The sequence below is a fragment of the Zosterops lateralis genome (genome assembly GCF_965231275.1).
Source record: "Zosterops lateralis genome assembly, chromosome: 1".
NCBI lineage: Eukaryota > Metazoa > Chordata > Aves > Passeriformes > Zosteropidae > Zosterops > Zosterops lateralis.
This window is the reverse complement of record NC_139762.1, coordinates 58,646,881-58,660,561: the sequence shown is the minus strand read 5'-3', so window position 1 is coordinate 58,660,561 and position 13,681 is coordinate 58,646,881. Positions and strand designations below refer to the sequence as shown.

Here is a 13,681-nt window from a genome sequence, read left to right as displayed (position 1 = left end):
ACCAGCAGCTTTGGAGTGTGCCAGAGATACTGGGATCTGGCAGTGATTTATTATTTGTCTCACTTGCAGGATAATGTATGCCTTATGAGTAACAACATGTCCTTTTGCTGCATGAAAATAACTGCTCAGAAACAAAATCGTACCAGCAGTGGTGATGCTGTAAAACTAATTCCTTACTGGTATTTTATCCCAATGTTTCTGTGTATTTGCCAGTATTGCAAGTAGAATAGTGATGAGCAATCTGGCAGAAACTGAAGGACTTCTGTAGAGAGGAGAGTTTTCTCATGGAGAACAGGAGCTGTTCATTTGCTAGCCCATCGACAAAAACAATGAGTGATGGAGTAGCCACCCTGAGCATCCTTTAAAGGTCTGGACTGTTGTCCTAGTGTTGATGTTATTGCCTGCTCTCACTGCCCCAAGACCTCACCTTATGTACTTATGTACTCAGTGGTATGTAAAAACCTATTGGGTCAAAAACCTCCAGACTGTGGAGCTGGTCTTAGAGCTTCTCACATGCCTGTTATTATAGCAGTTCTCTGGAAATGTTACATCTGAGCATGTCTGCATGACATCTGATCTACCAAAGTTCTCCAGCAAGATATCAGTGAAATGTTTTCATCAATTGCATACATGAATAATTAGCCTGTCAGCCTCCCTATTGTATCTGTTCCACTGTATTTGAAAGAAGAGGTGATTTATGAAGGACTCAATATGATTGCTGAAAATACACAGTATTTTCAGCAATGATATTGAATATTTCATAAGGATTGCTTCATATCCATTGCTGATAACTGGATCAGTCATATTTTATCTGATTTTAAAGCCATCATCTTCACAGTGGAATCCATTCATTCCCACTGTATTGTGTAGATAAATCCATTGAAATTTTATAGAGAACAAGGTCTTAAAAATGCTAACGTCCTCAGTCTGTGAGCTGACTGAAATAATTGCATTAGAGAAAGTGCTAAGTTTTCTAATAATTTTGGTTCTTTATTAAACATTAAAACTGATAACATTATCAGATGATCCTTTAAGTGAGTCAGTGTGTTTAGTGAATTTAGGTGTTTCTCTTCTGAATACAGCAATGGCAATTCAGTGGAGGGGAAAGTGGGTTGCTGGTGAGAGAAATTACCCAGATGCCTTAGACTTTTACAGGTGATTTTCATCCTCTTCAATAGCAGGGTAAGAATGTGGAAATGCATCTGCAAACCCAAACTGCAAAAGGCCTCTCTCTACCTGTTTGAGGGGAAAAAATATAAACTGCCTCCCACTTTTCCAGGAACCAAAAGAATGAGTGCTTCTACACAGATGCTGTGGCTTTTTCCTGTCAGCTTTTGTTGGGAAAGTTGATGTTGCTACCACATTTGTCTAGGAGGAATTCAGGACAAAAGATGTAATGAAATAGACATTTTTAAACAGAATTTTATGTTAAATTTATATAAATACATGAGGGGGTCTTTATTAGTCATAGTATTAGTTTTCCTATTTATTTGAGCACAAATTTTAATTTTTTAATTTGCTTCAAGCTGCTGCACTATTTCCCGTTCACCACAACTGAAATTGTGATGTAGATGGTCCTGGGTAAAGCCTGCACAGAATAGAAGTGAAGGGCTCTGGGAACTTCCTGCTCCAGGCAGTGATGGTCGTTCCTTGTGGAAATTCAAGTTGTTTACAGAGCAATATCTGGAACACCTTCCCATGTAAAAACACATCTGGAGGTCAGGATTCCTGAATTCTGTCCACAGAAGGTAGGACAGGTAGTTCTTGCTGCACCAAGCAGCAATTGTTAGCACTGTGTCAGTATTCCCAGTGCTCAGTGTGGGCATCGTGCCACAGAGTTAAGAACTCCCCTCTGTTTAGGAGACGCCTCATCCAAAGGCTCTGGAACCACAGCCATATTAATCTTGTGCAAAAGATGTGTGTCACTGTCAGTGTGGGTGGGGATATTGGGACAAGGCAGAACAAGCTCTGGGGACACCAGATGTGCGCAAAGAGAGTGATGAGCTAAAGTGGACAGACTTTAGGACAGGAGCTACCCTTTCACCAGAGTGTCTCTGAGATAATTCTATTGCATGTGGAGTTTTGTTTGATCCAGTTCCTGGTAACTCCAACCATGGATTAAATATACAGTCTTAATGAGTCTAAATTTAAAAGGTATTCTATGCAGTAATGTTAATAATTAACTACAATCATGTTAAATTCAGAGGCAGAATTGTGTTTAAGGAGAGATGGGAATATTTTTGAGGTCAGTGCACAATTGACTTACGAAACACACATGAGAGCAAAAATGTCATCTGCAAAAAACCCGTGAAAACACATAAAATCCAGTGTTCTCTAATTCAAGCTAACAAGAGAAGCAAGATGCATCTGTATACAATTTATCTTTTCTGCAAAGGATTTCATGTGGAAATTAAAAAGGCTAGATCTACATCTGAAATCTGTGAGCAGTTAATAATAGCATTTATTCATGTAATCATTTAGCTTGGAGAAGTCCTTTAGGATCACTGAGTCCAACCATTAACCCAGCACTGCCAAGTTCACTAAACCACGTCCCTGGGTGCTGTGTCTACCAGACCTCCAGGGGTCTTGACTCAACCTCAGCAGCCTGTTCCAATGCTTGGTAAGTCTTCTAGTTAAGAATTTTTTTCCTGATATCCAGTCTATGCTTCTCCTGGCACAATTTGAGGCTGTTTTCTTCTCATCCTTTCACGTTCAGTCATATGTATCTAACAACCATCATACAAGCCTGTGAACAGCCCCAAAAGAGACCCAAGGACAGGTACAGTTATTAGGAAAAATACCCCAGCAAGTCTTTATGAACTTCTGAATGTGAAACTGGGCCTAGAGTGGCATCACACAGTCAAACCTTCTTATTTCTAGTCAAAAAACTATATTCTGTACAAAATCAAGCATATTAATCATGTGGGTGGGAAGCTGCTAAGTATAGAATTGCAAAAACCAGTAGGATGGATCAGAAAGAAAAGATCAGTGTTAAGAGCAGAGCTCGTGTTTAGAACTGCTTTTTCCCCCCGCAGTGATCTGCAGACCAACTGCAAGGCTTGACTGATAATTCTCTGATTTTCAAAGACACCAAAACTTGTTTGGATTTTTTTGTGCTTTCTGAATTCTGGCAACAGAAATGAGACAATCTGTTTAATTTCCTGGGTGAGAGGGATAAACAATGCTGTTTTAAAATACTACAGTCTGTCACTTTTGCATTTGATAGTGCCATTCACATTGTATCTTAGGCCAGCTGTGGGTATGTAATCATAACTGGAGCAGATACTTGAAAAACTGTATTTTGATGATTTGATTATTCTCATGTTATTTTTTATTAACAATCTAAGAACAGGGAAATATTTCAGATTGGTAACTAACTCACAGTAGCTTATCTGAGTGGCTGATTAAGTGGTATACTAACAGGATTAATCAGTAAGGCTCCTAAAATAAACTTGTGAGTGATTCATGGAAGAATAAAAACTTCACCATCTAGTGGCTGCCAGTAAGGGTCAAAGGTACCATCTTCACAGGGCTCAATCTCTAACCAAGGAAATGCAGATAGAATACATTTTAATTTTGGGCTCTTGACACTGTATACTTAATCCGAGGTTGCAGTCAACAGCAACTGGATAAAACAAATCTGCATGTACAATCTAATCTCCCCAGAGTCTGAGAGGTACAGCTCTGAAGTCCCTTCCCTTTAGCACATCATCTACTTGGTGCATATCTGGAGTCTGTTCAGTTGTTCAGGAAATATGAACTGAGGATGAAAGCACATTTTACAAATCTGGTTCTCTGATAATCATCTGAGGGTTAATTCACCTAAAAAAATAAAGCATGGTTTGAACACGATGCTCTGTTTTATTTTAAGTAGTAATAATTCTGTGGGAACAACTTTTCTGCCTGATCCTTGCAGTCTCTGCTTGTTTTTTGTTTGTAGTTCTGTTTAAGTGAAAGACGTGGTTTAGTACCTTTGTGAAATCTTGGAGCTTGCTAGCCTGAACAGAATTCTGTAGTTCTGGGTAGAATGCAAAAATAAGTGGTGCTTTCTCTGCCTGTATTTTACCTACCATGTCTGTCTTTGTCTGCTATGCAACTGAAATGTGCAAATAGCTTCTTAGAAATAATAGTTCAATGCTATTTAGGGTACAAAGATAAATGAGCACCGAAAGCTTGTGGAAGTGCAGAGTAAGATTGAGTTTAGCTATGAAGATACAGGTAAAGATCCCATACCTTCACGTAGGTAGTTGAATCAAATCCCTGATTTCTTAAAGATGTCACAATGTTCATACTTTCATTATAGAACTCTGGCAAGTGCAGTGACACAAGATAACTCATAATCTGTCTACAGGAGACAAATAGCTATGGGTGTATGACAGAATAATTAATGTTGAGTCAAGTTAATTTTTTCATTTAACAAATCGAATTGTTTCAGCTAATTATGTAGTGTGGCCTAAATGTGATGAGGGATGTTCAGAGAAGAAAATTATTACTTTTTTCCTCCACTGAATTAATGAAAATATTAAGGAAAAGTTACGCTCAGAGTATGCAACAATGTCCAGCTTCACAGGCTGAATTTTGCAGCCTTCATTACAGTATGAGTCTCTGGGCTTCTTGGACTGACTAATCCAGTGTCCTCCTCAAGGGCCCCAAAACACTGTCTGGAGAAAACTGTCTTGGCTGTTGTGCTCCATACCTGTACAAGAAACCCTTCTTTCTCTGTTAGATGGGGACATCTCAGCTAGGTGTGTAAAGTGGTGTCCCTGCTTCCTGTTACTGTGATTAAACAGACAAAATGAAGGGCTGTTCAGAATTCTAGTACCCTTTCAACATCTTGAGCTACTGCCTTCCCTAAGCAGGGGCTTAGGAGGTTAGGGATATTAAAGTTTACTGATAATAAATACAGAAATATGTAAAATTTGACTGTGTCCAAGTTGCAGTTCCCCTGAAAGGAGAGTGTAGTGAGGTGAGGTTCAGTCTCTTTTCCCCACTACCAAGAGACAGGACAGCAGGAAACAGCCTCAAGTTGTGCCAGGGGAGATTTAGATTGGATGTTAGGAAGCATTTCTTCCCTGGTAAGGTGGTCAGGTATTGTAACAGGCTGCCCAGGGAAGTGTGTGAGTCACCATTCCTGGACATATTTAAAAGACCATAGATGTTGCACTTTGGGATGTGGTTTAGTGATGGACTTGGTAGTGTCAGGATAATGGTTGGACTCAGGGATCCCCTAAGGGTCTTTTCCAACATAAATGATTCTACAATTCTGTGATAACGAGTATGTAGGGAGCCATAATCATGTTCAGTATGGACAAACTCAGAAGCTAATTCCCCAAATCCCATAGAGTCTGCCTTCTAGGCTAAGCTGCATCTGTTTTACTGTATCCTCCCAGTCCCCTTTTCAGTTTTGTTTTGTTTTGTTTTGCTTTTAAATATGTGTATTTCTCACACCCCATCTGTTTTGCATTTTGTAAGCCTCGTGGGCAGGTGCTCTCCTCTCTGTGTTTCCACAGTGACTGGCAAGGACTCATTATTGGGCGTCCAAGTTCTACTAGATTGTAGTAAGTACAAGAGTAACCTGGATCTCCTAAGCCTCTTTGTCCACACTATTAGCTGTAATATCACCAAATGTATGTCAATTGCATTGTGTAAGGTTTGGTGTTAAAGTGATTGTGTGTGCTGTGATTTATAAATCACATCACAGTAAGAAGTGGGAACTGCTTTGGTCCCAGGCAGCAATGCCAGGTTTCAGCACATCCCTGACTGGAAATGGCTGAGCACTGCAGAACAGATTGACCGACTCAACTCTCATCAGAATTGAGAGAAAACATCTTGTAGTCACCCTAATATATGTTTCATGGTTGTGGCTTTAAATTCTGACACAATTACCTGATCTCTGTCAAAACTCGTTTCATTTCACAAAGGAAATCTTGAAACGTAATTACTAAAAGGTGTCAGGGCTTCCTCTTGCTATTGTAGCACAAATGTAAACTTTCAATACTTTGTAATTTACAGCAGCAGTTAAAAAGAGGCTGTTCCCAAAACCATGGAGTAGTTCAAATAGAAAGGAACCTCCAGAGTTCATCTGATTTATCTGCCACTGCTTAAAGTGGCATCAGCTAGAACAGGTTACTTGGGCCTGTGTCCAGATGGGTTTTGAATATTTCCAAGGACAGAGCCTCCATCACCTCTCAGCATTCTCTTTCAGTGTTTGACCACCCTCAGAGTAACAGCTTTCTTCTGTTCAGCTGCACACAGACCCCCAAAATCTCCCTGTTTTCCCCCCAGGCGCTTCAGAGCCACCTGACCAGGCTGGTTTCTCAGAATAGGTGTGAGCACTCTGCCCATGACACTTTCCTGTGCCCTCATTGATGTGCACACACTTTATGTGGCCACCCTTCCTCATGAGGTCTCTCCTGCCATGGTACCCTGCAGTCTTTGCTCCCCCACTACCTGCCTTCCATCACTGTTTTCAAGCTCTCCTTGCCAGGCTTGAAACCTCTCCTTGTCAGCCTCTTGGTAGGGATGATTTTGGCCCATTTTTCATTCTTACCAAGGCAGCTTTAGCCTAGGGGAGCCACATGCAGAATCACGTATGACATGGATGCAATAATACTGATAGAATGGGATAATGAGGAATGTTTGTGTGAAGAGCAGTTCTGGGAGCAGGCAAAGTGAAAAGGGAGTAAGCAGAGAAACAGCCCTCTCTCCACTGGGGAAATAATTCAACAAAAAGAAGAATATGAGGCAGTTGTGTGCTTCTGACATTTATCGAATCTTTAAAACCTTTGATGAGAAATGCCTGTATTGTGAAGATCTCAGCTGTCTGCTGCTGACAAAATGTGGCTGAACTTGTGTGTGTGTGCAGACATATACATGTGCATACAGAGATGGCCAAAGAAAGTACTTCTTAGTGAATAAAAATTGTTTGACTATACTTAAAAAAAAAAAGAATCCACACAATGTATGACCCACCCTGTATATGATCCTCAAACTGAAATATTCATACAGCATTTCTCCCACAGCACTTCAAAATTATGAACAACAAATATAGAGTCAAATTCTGTCCTTCATCCATGTGATGGGCAGCTTATTCCAGACTGTGTTTTAATAGTCTTTCATGCACCCATGTGTCAGATTAAATAGTAGAAATGCCAACAGGATGATAATGTAGTATCATTTCTGGAAGTATTGGCTTTTAATGTTAATCTTCAATGGGATGCTTTACTGCAGGCATGTGCATACATTAGATAACCTTGGCATGCAGAGAGTATTTTAAGACCTACATAATTTTGAAACACGCTTTAATATTTAGTGGAAGTCATGATACATTCCATGCACATAAGATCAGAAGCAGACCTTCCAGGCTTGTTTTACTTCTCAGTACAGATGCCAAATTGGGAGCCCACAGTATTTTGGTTTTCTATAGGACAGTTTAAATGGCACCACAAGCTGTTCCACTGACATCTGAGCCCGGTCTTGGACAACAGCTCACAAGGTGGAAGTGCCAAGGAGAATAAGAAATATGACTGTCTTCACATGCTCATATTTTAATCTGAGATTAAATATGAGATTTCCAAAACAAATGCTGCCAGCTATTATGGATTATTCTGGGATGTTGAACTATGATGTCAGAAAATTGATTTTAGTTACTGAACTCCAGTATCTGGTGCTACCTGCACTGTCTGGAATCAACCTGTTAAATCGCAGGCAACTTTAATTTGTAACTGCTTCTCTCTCACTTTCTATTTATCCAGTGATGATTAAAGAAAAAAAAAAAAAAGCTGCATTCTTGAGCTTTAGATTTAAGCAACACCATTTTACATCCACAAAATAAAAGACTAACCCTCTGTAATTCATAGATTTTGTAGCAAACAACATGCTTACAGATTTTCACATTGAATTAGCTGCTGCTTAGAAGGAGGAAGAAGTACATATAAGATTAGATTTAAAGCAGTTCTGTGAAATGTATCTAGCCCCTTCATGCAACAACCTGCTACACAGGGGAGAGGAAAAAACAAATCCTGGCCTTGATGTCAAAACAATGTAAACTCCTTTTAGTATGTTGACTTGTGGAACAAGTGAGGCATGAAAACAAAAGCACAGAGCCCTCAGTAGTGACAGTGAATATTTTATCTTACCAAGAGAAAGCAACGAGAGGCCAAATCCTTAAAGCATATGCCGTGCTGACAGTGTGCTCTCGCTGTGACAGTAATGGTATTTGCAATCCCAGCTGCACTCAAGCCTGTGCTGTAAAAGCACCCATTGCTCAGAGTGCGTGCTGCCCTTTACTGGCCCTCAGCCAGATGAAGGAGCTCTTCTGTGTTGCTCTGTAGAAACGGATGTTTAAACAATTATTTCTCTTCCCCAAAGTGAATTGGAGACATTTTGGCATCGTTAAGCTCTTCTGAAATTTTCACGGTGCTGAAAAGTACCTTTAGGTGACTGTAGCTTTTTGTATGTAAAGCAACCATTCTCTGCCTTTTTTCAAGTATCTGATGTAAGTGTTCTGAAATTCAGGGGCTGGATCATCATAGAATTTTGAAGCAAAAGTACCACTGTTACTGCAGTGTTGTCATTCAAGAGTGGTTGGTAAGTATGTTTAGAGGGTGATTCAGGGCTGTGACTAAAAGTATTCACTGGTCTCTGTCAGAGATCACTTTGACTAAGTCTAATGAGCCAAGAGTAGGTGAACCGATTCAAGATAAAGGAAGCTGCTCCTCTGGGAATGTATTTGAATGTGTATGCTCTCCAGTTTTTCCCAGCACCCATTTGTTTGTTGTTCTCTGTGGTGGAGGCATGAGATTTAGAGGGAAGGTTGCTTATAAATTATGGAGTTACTGCCTCATGATTACCATTCTGTCATCAAAAAAGTCAGTTTATCCTTCACTAGTCAGCTCTTTCAGCTCTTTCTCCTTTTCTCCATCCTTGGCTTAAAATTGTTCCCCATCACTGCATCCATTCCCAGCCCAGGTCTTTGTGTGGAGACCCAGTCATCCTACACTGACTTCTTGTTTCCTACTTCATATTTTAGCAATTCAGAAAGTTTGGGGTGATTCACAAATGCGATTATATGGTAGCATATCAAGACACCCCAGTATCGCTTTAGAGAGACAGCTTTGAAGAATGCATGTGGTGAGCTTTAGAGAAAGTGAGGAAGCAATGTGGATTGTGGTAAAGGAGGGATAAGCGGGAGGCACAAATTAAATCCTGGAATTATACATAATTCCTTCTAAATGTGACCAGTTGAGTTCTGTGCTATCCAGAAGTAACCAGGTCACTTCCAGCTTGGCTTCATTCTGAGGTTTGATCTCCTGTTTCAGAGCTGCTGACAGGCTGCTTGGAACCCTGTCCACAACTGCAGCCAAGCCCACAGCAGAGCTTTCAGAAGTTCCAGGCTCCCAGGCAAACTCTAGTTTCAGCTCAGACCCAGCATGGCCTCAGCTCCCACATATTCATTGCTATTGCTACCTAGGCTTGGTGAATTTAGCTGGGGAATTACCCACATTTCTGCCATCACATTTCTGACTGCACTGTAAGTATCCATTTTATCCTCACCCACCCTTACAGGCTTTTTGTAAAAGGAACATAATGTAGATAGGTCAAAATAATCAAAAAACCATTTGCAACTAAGTTTTTTTTATTAGGTTGCTAAACTGTAAATTGCCACTTTATCCAAATGACTAGATTTCTCTTCTAGTATGCTGTGATGTCCAGTATGTAGCTTGAACCTCTAGAAATTCCTAAAAATGGTAATACACTGGTTTTGTTTCCGTTCAATCACTAACTAAGCCCTCTACAAGTGACAGCATGGCTTCTGATCTGATTGTAGTGTAAGTTCTTTCTCCAAGTGACTATCAAGCAGATAGTCCTAAAGTAATGGGGGGGAAAGGAATGCCATACAGAAGAGTTTCTTGTGAGGGAGGGAATAGGATTGTTACAATTTAAGAGTGTCCTACTTTCCTTGTAATTTTAAAATTCTGTTTCACAGATAGACTTTCTGGTCAAGCTCCAGATGCTTTTGTTTGAGTAGCCTCAACCTCCCTATGGACTCAACAGATGTACCACGAAATGGCACTGCTCACTGGGAATGCAGATCCTGAGTTCAGCTCCCGCTCCTTCAACAACTTGGAAAACCTGTGTGAAGTGCAAACCAAGAAAGGATTCTTCTACAAAAAGGCCAAACTTCTGCATCCTGGAGAAGACCTGTGCTGCTTAGCCCGCTTGGATGACCGGTCCAGGTTTGTGATTATCAACGTAGGTGGTATTAAGTACAAAATTCCCTGGACCACCTTGGAGAACTGCCCCTTGACCAGGCTTGGGAAGCTAAAATCTTGCAACAATTATGATGAGATCATGGACATCTGCGATGATTATGATGTTAGCTGCAATGAATTTTTTTTTGACCGTAATCCTAGTGCCTTCAGAACGATCATGACATTCCTGACAGCTGGGAAGCTGAGGCTTCTCAGGGAGATGTGTGCTCTTTCATTCCAGGAGGAGCTGGTGTACTGGGGGATAGAAGAGGACCACCTGGAGTGGTGCTGTAAGAAAAGATTGCGACAGAAAGAGGAAGAGGCAGCTGAGGCCAGGCTGTTTGAAAGGGAGATGGTGTTTAATGAAGCTGCGCAATGTGCCTTCCAGGACAGCGGCCGACTGAGTTTGTGCATGCGAAAGCTCAGGGATATGGTGGAGAACCCCCACTCAGGGATCCCAGGAAAGATCTTTGCTTGTATTTCAATTTCTTTTGTTGCCATCACTGCTGTCAGCCTCTGCATCAGCACCATGCCAGATGTCAGAGAAGAAGAGGATCGGGTAAGTACAGCTTTTCTGGGGGTAGAGTGTGTTTTGCACTGTTGTCTCTTCAGGAAAGGTGAGAGGCAAAATCACTCCAGCAGATATGCAGGTATTGTGTTCAGTATATATTCAGATGTGGAGGCTGGGTAGAGCACAGAAAGTGTTATGTCACTTAAAACTGAGGGAAGATTGGGCCAAACTCTGCCCAGCTTAGTCAATTCACACCAGCAAATAGCCTTACCCATCAGATTTATTTTCTGACATGTCTAACCAGATGACAGACTAGCTACTCTGGGGATGAAAACCAGCCTTTCTTGTGCTTTAATGTTTTGTGGTTAGGTTTAGAGCTAACAGATAAATTTTCCCTAAAGGTACTTTAACAATTTGAATGAACTCTCAGTGCGCCAGTGTAAAAACCACATTTAAAGTATTTTGATGCTATAGGGTGATGTAAAGGCCAGGGAAGCTGAGGCAGCAACTTAACAGCAGAAACAGAGCAATTGTCCCAATTTTCAGACCTGCTTAGTATTCTCAAGCGTAAGCTGTGGATGATTCATGCCCTTGAAAATCAAGTCTTACAGATATTTTGTTTACTCTTTAGTTCATCAAATTTCCTAAGGGTTTAGTGCCTTTTTGTGCAAGCAGTTCACTTCCCTAGGATTAATTGTATGTAGGCCAGTGAGAGCTCCTCTGAAAAATGGTAGAGGAGGACATTCACATTTTCTTCACATTCATACTGAAATGCAATCTGAGGAGTTGGGACGTTTTGAAGAATTCATGCCCTCTCTAGTTTTACCCAAGTCCAAACTTGACATTAAATGTTTGGGCTTATTTCCCAGCCCCCGTGGTCATTAAATGTGGTTGTGAACTTCAGCTACTAAGGCAGTACTTCACCCCATGAAGTGCTGCCCCTGAGCTGAAGGCTAAGCTCCCCTGGAAACAGCTCTTCCCATGTGCTGTCACTCAGGGGCTGGATGACTTGTGCCCCACTGCCACGAGCAGAAAAGAAGGTGAGCATCTCCAGACCAGAGGCATTTACTGCTATGTCACCTTGAAAGTCAAATGCACGATGGTGGAAGATGGATCCAGCTGCTCCAGAGAGACCCCTGCATCTGACTGAGCACCCTGTGTACAGTCAAACCCACCCTTTGCTTGTGAGGTCTGCTCAGGTTACATCTCAGCTGAGTAGTTTGATTTAGAATCAGACTCATTCAGGAGCAGCCAGGAAAAAAAGAGAAAACATTTGTTATGTTGACTGATATGTGATTTTTTATCAGATCTTTATTTTAAAGGGCTTTTTCTGATTTAAAATTTGAGGATGGTAGTACTGGGTACTAGTTAACACTATGTTGTCTTAATAATGTTTTTTAAGATACCATTTCCAAAACACAAGCCTTTTACTGTAATTAACCATCAGAGCTCCAGTATCCTGAATTCTAAGCACAAGGGATATTTTGCTATTGCAAACTGTGATGTATTTACTGTTTAATTGTTCCTAGGTTTAAGTGAGAGCTGAACAACTGCTTTAAGAATTATGAGAGTTTAGGAACCTTATGTTTTCACTAATGGTCTGAACATAAATAGGGATTCATAATAATAGGCTGATAATGTTTTTTGGGTGGAGCAGGATAATAATGAGGATAGAGCAAGCATATGAGAAAAGCCTGGATTTCTTGGCAAGCTGGAACCATTAGAAGGAGCACATTTTCAAGTAATCAAATGCAAAATTTTACAATAAAGATGAATGCAGGCTTGCTCATGTAAAAGCAGGGACTCTGGTTCCCAAAATGAGGTTCTAAATAATTTTTAGGGTACAAGCAACCATAAATTCCTATTGCAGCATAAAGTCAGAAGGGTTAATGCCATCCTTGAATATCTAAGCTGGAGAGTATTAATAAGATACTAGAAGATTTCTTGTGCCTGTATGCAGTATTGGTGAGACTGACAGTAGAATACTGCAGTCAGTTCTCACATTCATATTTTAAAGGTGTTTTGAAAAATTGGGAGAGGGCTAAAATCCTGTAAATCTTAGACACCTAGATAAAATGCCATACAATAAGAAACTTGAACATTTCAGTTGATTTAAATTATTGGAAGGAAGCTGAGTGGATTAGGCACATAAGTGGATTTTTTTTATGAGGGGAGAAGAACTGTATCATGCAGGGGAATGATGCTTGGATAAAAGCTGAATCGTTATAAATTTATGTGGGAAACTATATGCCAGTATTTACTGGGATTACTATATGCCAGTAATACCAAGGTGATTCATTACTGGGACAGACTAGGAAGAAAATTACTGGATTTTGTGTTTCTAGACCTTTTCAATTAAAAGCTCGGGGCCCTTTTGTTTAGCCCTCAGCTAAACAGACTCTATTTCAATTAAAAGAAAAACATCAATTGCAGATCAATTCACAAAGGTGAAATTCTTGCAATATAGAGAAGATCATAATAAATTATCCAATGTTCTTCTGTGCCCTTATATTCTAAAAGCACAGAGCTCCTGCAAATAATCTTTGTTCTGTGCTTTGCACAGGGAAGGTCTGTGGGCAGACTGGAAATGATTATTTTGTTTGAGACAAAGGTGGCTCTCTTGCAGAGGGGACAGGTGAAGGGTTACTTCTGGCAAGGCAAGGAATAGACATCTGCCCACTTGGAATCACCTGTAGGGTCTGGGACCATGGCTGCAGACTCTCTGAGTGCACTCCCTCTGCAGCTGAGCAAGCCAAGGCAGCTCTACAAGTAACAGGTGTGGAGACAAAGAGAGCTTATGTGAATTCAAATTCATGGTAATCCTTCTGAGCTGTATTCCCAGTATCTAGATTAAAATTTATGCCCAGGAATAGCTCTTTGGCCTGACTTTGCAATCTCCTAGCAAGCACAAAAATGA

The 13,681-nt window shown here is 40.6% G+C and overlaps 1 protein-coding gene across 6 annotated transcripts in view; it reads left to right on the top strand.

Annotated features, from left to right (window-relative positions):
• The window catches only part of KCNG2 (potassium voltage-gated channel modifier subfamily G member 2), a 52,788-nt gene that overhangs the window by 19,247 nt on the left and 19,860 nt on the right, over positions 1-13,681 (top strand). For 3 of the 6 annotated variants that reach the window (XM_083878552.1, XM_083878548.1, XM_083878549.1), the window contains exon 2: positions 9,989-10,812. In XM_083878552.1, the coding sequence (XP_083734678.1) occupies positions 10,057-10,812 (756 nt within the window). In that variant the 5' untranslated portion in view covers positions 9,989-10,056. Of the gene's footprint in view, positions 1-5,335; positions 5,559-8,569; positions 8,590-9,429; positions 9,533-9,988; positions 10,813-13,681 lie in introns of those variants that run through there. The other 3 variants (XM_083878550.1, XM_083878553.1, XM_083878551.1) reach the window with 3 other exon arrangements.